This window comes from Nicotiana tomentosiformis, chromosome 10 (assembly GCF_000390325.3).
Source record: "Nicotiana tomentosiformis chromosome 10, ASM39032v3, whole genome shotgun sequence".
Lineage (NCBI taxonomy): Eukaryota > Viridiplantae > Streptophyta > Magnoliopsida > Solanales > Solanaceae > Nicotiana > Nicotiana tomentosiformis.
In genome coordinates, this window is record NC_090821.1 from 77,629,707 (window position 1) to 77,638,515 (window position 8,809).

Consider the following 8,809-nt stretch of genomic DNA (forward strand, 5'->3'; position numbering starts at 1 on the left):
AAAAACTTATTCAATTCTTTTCAAAATCTTCATGTAAGTAAAATTATTTTTTAAGTTGATAAAACTCCTAAGCTACATAAATTTATTTCTACAAGAAGAGCAATAGCGGTGAAAGAAATTAGAAAATAGAGCAGAATTAGCTATATCAAAGTATTATTTGTTACTTGTTTCAGTATTAGGTAACAAAAATAACAATACTTTTCATCATATATTCCTACATAAGTCATCAAAAATCACAATAAAGCATATAAGAATTTTTACAGGGTAGAATTCTTTATTTATTGAACTAGCTAAATTAGATCATCATTTATCAATTTTAGGAACTTATATTTTCTTTTAATTTTTTAAAAAGCTCAAACACATTATTTAATAATAATTACTTAATTTTGTAAGATCGTATATTCACTTATATAGGGTACACACGCAAAGCGCGTACCCTAAGACTAGTTAAATTAAATGTCATGTGGAATATATTCAATAGCATATGGCAGCTTTCTTTCATTTATGCTAATTCCTGGTGTCTCAACAAGTATAATGGACAAATAATTATATCTCTAAAATGACCAAAAAGAAATTCTCGATTTTAATTATTTAGCCAACAGCAAAGAAGAATCAGGTCGAGAAACAGAACAAAAGCCACACCGTTCTTTCAGTTTCACAGCATATTTTGTTCTATTTCTGAATAACCAAATGGGACTAACACGTTTTAAAGTGCTTAATTTGTCAAAAGGAAGGCCACCCATTACAATTGTTAAACTAACGAACGAGAATGATTGTATATGAACACACTAATGGACTTCCTTTTATAAATAGCACAATGTTCCTGTTAAAGAATAATAGACCTGGACATAACCATATAACTTACACATGGAGTGAAGATCATCCAAAACCATAAATGGAGACTAACATATTCCCTGTTGTCGGGACATCTAGACCGTAGACAATACGACATAGAAACCCCAACATTGGATAAACTAAAAATAGGGAACGAGTATAACGGACTTGAGTTTAACTCAACCTCAAAGATGAAAATTACACAAGACCATATAAGGAGACAGCATCTCATTCGCTCAACTAATGTAGGACAACTTCAATAATTTCAACGAAAAAGAGGGCCTTGAAAGACCACAAAAGCATGTTACAAAGGCTGTGGTACATAGAAAGAGAATTGAATTCGTAATAACAAAAATAACTGCAAGCAGCCCAGACAAGGAAGGAACGGTATTGCCAAGCATAACTTTACATATCTTCATGACATACTCAACCTCCGAACTAGACGATGCTTATTTACGATACAGTTTCAGTACCTACTGTCAATTGTACAAACTGATTTTCATACAAGGTTTAAGCCTATACGACATCAACAACGTGCCATTAACAAAATGCTGTATTCACATGTCCATGCCATCGAATATCTCTCCGTCATCTTCAAAACTTGAGCTGTCTAACAAAAATCCTTCACCAACCAAGTTACTGCAATAAACAGCAGTTGATCAGGCCTAAAGGTATTATTTCAGCGAAAAGTAGAATATCGCATCCTGAAACCATAGAAGGGTAAAACAATCACCTCACACAGCTGAAGCGGAAACTCACAACACGTTTCAACTTTCTATTGTAGAAGAAGAAGTGGTAGGACCATCTGGAAAAGACATAAACACTTGTATTAATGCACTACCATTTAGAAAAAGAAATTTGACCAGCAAGTAGAATCTTGTCGCTCTTTTAATACCATCTAGAAGGTTACACTATCTCACCAACATGTTCCCTCCGTTTCAATTTAGATGAATTCGTTTGACTCGGTACGAAGTTTAAGAAGAAAAAAAAGACTTTTGAAACTTGTGGTCTTAAAAGTTTTGTGAGACTGACATTTGTGTGGTTATAAAAGCTTCTCACTGAGGGTAAAATGGGTAAAATGCAGAGTTTAAAGTTGAATTATTTCTAATTGTAGAAATGTGTCATTCTTTTTGAAACGGACTAATAAAGAAAGTGTATCATCTAAATTGAAATAGAGGGAGTATTTAAATAAAACTCAAAGTGCCATCTGCCTTGTTTGGACAATATTTTAGTTGAAATATGACCATGTGCTACAGTCTTTTTAAATTACTAAAGTCGGCAAAGTTTTCCACTTGGGCTGTCTAGTTCCTTCCTACACATGAACAGACGACCTCCCCCACCCCACCCCCAGCCCCTCTCCGGCAGGCCACTCAAAAAAACAAAAATGACCGTTCACACTCTATCATTCTAATGTTTGAAAGGTTGTGTCCTTCTGAACTTAGGAGTTTGACTTTTTAGCTACTTAGTAAAATGTAGTCACCAGACGTGCATATACTCAATTTTGCCCATCTAGCTGTCTGAGGGGCCACAGAGGACCTCAATCAGATGGTTTAGATGATAAGTCGAAGAATAGAAAACTCGCACAGAAAGTTGACACAGCTTAAAAAGGATTGGGTAACAAAGGGGATCAATTCATATAAAAACTTTACATGGCTCCTCTCTCAAGAAATGGATCTGCGTCTGCCTCTGGATTGTAAGTGTAGATCTCACATTCAGCAACTTTCACAACCTGCAGTGCGAATAAGTTAAGCAACTACCATGCTCTCTCTTGGTCTTCTCTTTATGTTAATAAAATACCTCACCTCGTCTAAAGCCTTGTACAGAGTTTCAAGCAGAGGACTGCCTTCATTCGCATCAAGCCACTCCTGCAACCCAAATCATAGGATACCTAAACAAAAAGCTCAAAGTTCTCTTTTTTGATAACTTGCTAAGCCTTAAAATGAATATGGTACAACGCCATCTCCATTGCGGCGTATAATACACTCACTACCCTCCCCAGAAAACAAGGAAAAGATAAAATAGCCTAATCAAATTGCTCCACAGATGCTTTTAGAACATCAAAAAGAAATGAAGGTGTCTAATTCTATTCAGAAAAAAATACAATTAATCTGATTTTGGTCCATTAAGGGCATAAATCCAAACAACAACCTTGTTTGATTAGCTATCTGACCTCCAATTCTATGCAATTTAATCATAAGAATGCTAACCAAGTAAGACCCAAGGGAAGATGATTTCCTATTAAAGTGCAACATGACAACCAAGGCAATCGCCAATATCTTCCCAGCATATACCTTTGAAGCCTCAAACATGTAGATGTCAAATATCTGCTTAAAACTGTCCCAGCTCTCTTCAGTGAAAAACTGGTGAGCTTTCACTGCACTGGTAAACCAGAAAGTTGGCAAGTCATAGCAAAACAGGGATAAATTGCATGCACACGCATTGGCAGAATACGAACAAGACAACTGGAGTATTGCATTGGGAAATGGAGAGACTTGAACTCTCAGCTCCTTAAAGAGCAACAGTCATCTAAACTGTCTGTCAAACCATCTGACAACACTCCCAAAGCTGTAAGAGAGGATTATAAAGCGGGATGCCACGTCGCCAAAGAAGCTGACAGTGGCATTACCCATAATCCACCCAGTCAGCTTACTACAAATACAAGAGGATTATTCATTTTTTTAATAAGTACAAAATATTTTTTAAAAAGATATTTTCAACATAAGTTAGAGACTTACCTGAAGTCATAATCTGGATACATGTGATAGAGAGTAAGGAGTAGATATATCAACGTTTTCCGACTGGAACAAAAATTTAGAAAAAAATTACATTATGAACCAATATACACTTGTTTCAGATTAATACTCCAGCCGTAGGTCTGGATTCACCACCTCGATCTGCAGCTTAGATATTCAACAGGTGAAGAAGAATCGGTGTCCGAAGATCTTCCAAGATAATCAAAAATCTGCAACCAAAAGTTACTTTATAACCCCGCGAAAGAAGAAACTGTATTAGCTACTAGTAACGACACAACAAGAAGAAAATCGGACCAACAACTTCCTGGGTACTATCATAAACAACTGAAGTTAAAATAAATAAATAAATGAAGCTTCAGTAACATGAGGGAGGGTGCAGAATATAAAAAAATAAATATACGATAATGAGCACAAAAAGGCTTTTTCATGATTGAAAATAGTGAGATTTAATGTTTCAAGCTTCGTACTATGATGTCTACATATTGGGTGTAACTTTCTTTATCTGTCTGACTGAAAAAGAAAATATAAGAATGCAAACATCAAGATAAGCACAATATAATTCTTCATGTGTTAAAGCTCTTCTATTCTCTAAGTCAAAGGTTGGATTGCCAATTAAGCAGGACAGAAGAGTAGAGACCAGGATAAGAAGCATTTATAGTCAAAAGGACAAGGTGATTTCATCCCATTTGGTGGGCAGAGATACCCAGTACCTATTCTTGGGAGAGATGCAGGTACCTGGTGGAATAATCAAGGAGCGCATAAGCTGGCTCGGATGCCACCATTATTGAAAAAAAGCATTTATAATCAAAATCATGCAAGCGACACATCTGGCCTACACCCTCTAGACGATGCGTAATACCCCCCCCCCCCCCCCCACACACACAAAATTTGGAGGAACCCTACAAGTATCACATATACTCTGAAACCGTTCCAAAATTGCCATCCATAAACTCAAAATAAGAGGAGCATAACATGAGAAAAAGAAGGAAAGAAAATTAGCCTTACAAATCATTGTGAGAACACCAAGCAATGACCCGAGGAAGGGAAAACGAGTTAAAGAAATGGGACAGAGTTGTGTTGCCCAAAAAAAAAATGGAGGTCCTGGAGTAAGAAATCTGACAGCTCATAACAAGAGTTCACTAATGAAATGGCTGTGAAGATTTAACAATGATAATGGGACTCAGGAAAAGGGTTTGAACTTGCTAAATTTGGAGAGCAGAATCACTGGTGCACAAAGGTGACAACACCTTACGTGGGGTCACACCCTGGAAGCACATATATTGGGAATAATTCAGCTCCACATCTACTTTGATGAAGGAGGTGAAGAACATATTAGCCTCTGGCATGACAAATGGATTGAAATAATTCCTTGAAGAAGACAAATATACCTTAAAGGAAGAATTCCAAGAACAATTCCAACTTGTGATGCACCCTAAAGCATGCATAGATTACTGCAAAACTGGGAACTCGTGGGGCATTATGTTCAGAAGGTATTAGCAGGATTGAGAGCTAAACATCTTAATAGAGTTGCTACTTAAACTGGAACAAGCACAAAACCCCAGAGGAGACAAACTAAAGTAGAGCTGAATGGGAAAGGGAGTTCACAGTCAAAGCCTGTTACTATCCAAAGCAGAGCACCAGTACATCTATTTGTAGATTGGCCTTGATAAATAAAACAAAAATTGGTATATACAGATTGAACTCTGTAAGTTCCCTGTGATGTTTTCAGGATTGCAAAGGCTAATGGCTATTGAATAGGAGCCCATGTCGTTTATTCTTGATGTGCTCAATCCAGAGCATGTTCATACAAGCAATTACCTCATCAGCGAAAACTAAAAGAGGCCTTCTATTTTATACTTAGATACATGGATTCCTATTTTTAATCTTTTAATGAAGTTAACAAAATTGTATAACTTTCTTTCACCTATCAGCCTTTAATGCCAAAACAAATGTTCCATAATAGGGTGTTGCAAAATAGTAAACATATGAAGTGTTGCGCCGTGATTGCACCAAGCCTCAGTGAAGAGTAAACAGACAAAGTAATAGATGGGTTTCATCAATTGAAATTACCTCATTCTCCAAGCTAAGCGAAAGTTTCTTGTCTGTTCCAGTATGTTTACCTAAACACAATAGGCAAAGTATACTTTACATCATGAGGTTGTCCAGATGCAAGGACACTACACTCGGAAGTCATCAAAAACACTTACAAGAGTACGCTTCGAGACATCCTTTAATTGTTCGCTCTCCAAGATTCACATGACTCAGAAAATCATTTATCCTGTAAAAGTAAATAAAATTAATTCACTGCAACCAACCAACTAAAAAACTTCAGTACTTATTTGAATGTCATTATATGGCAAAGCTTACCGATCAAGAGGGGTGTATTCCAGATACTTCATGATTGATAATGACGCAGAAGTTTGGCCACAATAATGATATTAGGGGTCCTACTCCTACCACAAAACAAAAGTTCAAGACAATAAATTACCACGTCCAAATAAAAATACATCAGACTCCAACAAGAAATTAGGTTACCTCCTTCCATAGTTTAAGTAAAACAACTACTTTTTCCCAAGTTAAACGCAATAAGTGCAACATCACAGATTTACCACATTCATAGCAAATTAATACAGTCTTTGTCAATAAACATGATTCTCCCGATTCAGAAGGTGAGGATCATAAATTTGGTGCTTGAACGAAACTCACCAAAATTTACCAAAGAAATTACTTGAAACCCGTCTTTAAACATGACTAGGAGGGATCTAGTTCTGATTGTCTTTTTTATGTCGGTGGTGTATAGGCACCTCGACTATTCACTGGGTACCTGCTGCCTCCCACCAGCACAAATACGTGGTAGTTCTATCCACCAAGATTTACGCAGATGGAAAAAAATTACCTAGTGTTTTTTGCCTCCGCTAGGATTTATGCCTGAGACCTCACGGTTCTCTTCCCACTTCATTGACCACTGGGCCACACCCTTGAGTGCACTCTAGTTTTGATTATTTTACCTATTTAATCAACTTTTTAATAAAAACTCACTTCTTACAGAATCAATGTTTAGTTAGTTGAGCCGACGGTCTATCGGAAATAACATTTCTACCTGCACAAGGTAAGGGTAAGGTCTGCGTACACACTACCCTCCCCAGATCCCACTTGTTGGATTATACTGGGTATGTTGTTGTTGTTGTAACTTCTTACAGAATCAATGTTTAGTTAGTGCCGCCATGTAGCTCGGGTCCTTCAAAACTGCCGGCTAGTGCGTGTCGGGTACTCCAAAAGTTATGCATTTTTGGAGGATCCGACATCAGTACAGCGACAGTTTAGAAGATCCGAGCAACATAATAATGCATAAATAATCACTTTTACCAGATAACTATGTTTATAATGAAAATGATAAGTTTATTTTAATAAGCAATCAAAAAATCACTTATCTAAATAACTAGAAAATCGATCAGAATCCAAACAAAATATGCCCGGGTAATAGAGCTTTTAAAGACACAATAAATTCCTCCGAGTCTCCTTAAATGACCAACATACAATTATTCCAATAGTTACATAATCCATTTGCATGATAATTTATATGCTGCACTGCATCTCCAAAAAATCTAGGAACTTTTGCTTGCATTAAATTCACACAAGAGCTAAACAAACTTTAATATTTCCACTTTTTGTCCAAAGATATTCTATGAATTAATAAAACATTAAAAATAATCATGAAAAATGTAAAACTAAAATGATAGAAATAGCGAAAACCAACAATTAAAACCACAGATCCACACACTTTGACTTACAATAAGCAAAATAAAACTGAAAATACAAGCAGAAACTGAATTTAAATAGAAAAAAAGAAAGGAAAACATACCTTTTTCAACAATTGGGATATTCTAGAAGGAGAATTCAGAATTGGGAGTTAAATCAAAAAGAGTTATCGAAATTTTGCTTATTTTTATATCAGTGAGTGTAATATTAGGAAACGAAAATTCGAATATTCTGTAAAATGGGCGATTTTTCGAGAAATAGGAGATCGACTTTTGAATTTGGAGAATTTTTCTGGTCTGAAAGGGGGCGGAGCCAAATTTGGTGGGCGCTTGTCCTAAGCTGATTGGTTAACGGTTGATGATTAGTCTGTTTCGGTGGGTGAGTATTTCAATCCTCTGGATCTGTGTAAAGGTTGAACCTTATCCATTGGATTCAAATAATTAAATAATTGATATATGAGAAAAAGTTGTATACTACTCCGTACTTTCATTTTTACTTGTCAACTTTTTATTCAAATAATCAAATAATTAAAGTTGTATACTACTCCATACTTTCATTTTTACTTGTCTAATATTTTAAAAATAGATTTTTACTTTTACTTATCACTTTTAGTATATCAAGAAAAAGATAATTTTTTTTTTCATATTATACTCACAATATTAATTATTCATTTTAAATTATTTTTTTAAAATTATTAAAAATATATATCAATTAATATGGGTATCCTAGTAAATTATGTACTTCATTTATTATAGGCGTGAAAAGTAAAAAACGTGGCATGTAAAAATAAACTGAGGTAGTAGTATATAAACTCTTCAACTTCACGTTTTTCTAATGTTGTTATTGGGATTTCAAATTATCCTACTATGTTTTCATAATATTACTCCCCCGTCCCATCTTAATTGCTTTAACTCTTTTTATGTTCATTAAAAAAAAATATAAAAAATATAATTACTAAGTAATTTATATTAAATACTTTGAGCATTATTAAAAAAAATATTTTTTTAATATTAGGAGTATAGTTGAAAATAATTAACAAATTTAATTTTAAATTCGTAAAAGTGATAATTTGTTTTAGCTAAAGTGACAGCTAAAATGGGCCGAAAGAAGTATATTGTATGTTTCCTCAACTATCCAATATTGAATTTTATGACCCTTGATTAATTTGGATGCACGTTGGTTAGGTAGGATCTTTAAAAGGGAAAGTTGACAAGCTCTTTATCAGATTTTTTTTTATTTTTTCATTTCGAATTCGAGATATCATATTAAACATAGAAAGATTTCATCTTTATCTAATATGTAGTAATTTTGTTCCTATTTTCAAATAATATTTTGGGTAGGTATGATCTTTAAAAGGGAAAGTCGCCAAGCTCTTTATCATAATTTTTTAAATTTTTTTCATTTCGAATTCGAGATATCATATTAAACATAGAAAGATTTCATCCTTACTTGGATTTATCTAA

General features: G+C 34.6%; 1 protein-coding gene across 4 annotated transcripts; it reads right to left on the bottom strand.

The window, feature by feature from the left end:
- Nucleotides 1-1,065: 1,065 nt before the first annotated feature.
- On the bottom strand, nucleotides 1,066-7,702 carry LOC104104352 (uncharacterized). Of its 4 annotated transcripts, none has more exons than XM_009612416.4 (11): nucleotides 7,450-7,698; nucleotides 5,955-6,034; nucleotides 5,795-5,865; nucleotides 5,658-5,707; nucleotides 3,723-3,796; nucleotides 3,570-3,632; nucleotides 3,126-3,213; nucleotides 2,637-2,699; nucleotides 2,484-2,563; nucleotides 1,568-1,639; nucleotides 1,066-1,473 (listed from the first exon to the last, which is right to left on the bottom strand). In XM_009612416.4, exons 2-11 carry the CDS (start codon nucleotides 5,984-5,986, stop codon nucleotides 1,392-1,394), a joined length of 675 nt encoding a protein of 224 aa, XP_009610711.1. In that variant the 5' UTR covers nucleotides 5,987-6,034; nucleotides 7,450-7,698; the 3' UTR covers nucleotides 1,066-1,391. The 4 variants fall into 4 exon arrangements, with proteins under 4 accessions (XP_009610711.1, XP_009610710.1, XP_070043345.1 ...); XM_009612415.4 differs by having other exon boundaries at nucleotides 5,955-6,040; nucleotides 7,450-7,697; XM_070187244.1 differs by lacking the exon at nucleotides 7,450-7,698 and adding an exon at nucleotides 6,184-6,304.
- Nucleotides 7,703-8,809: the final 1,107 nt, after the last annotated feature.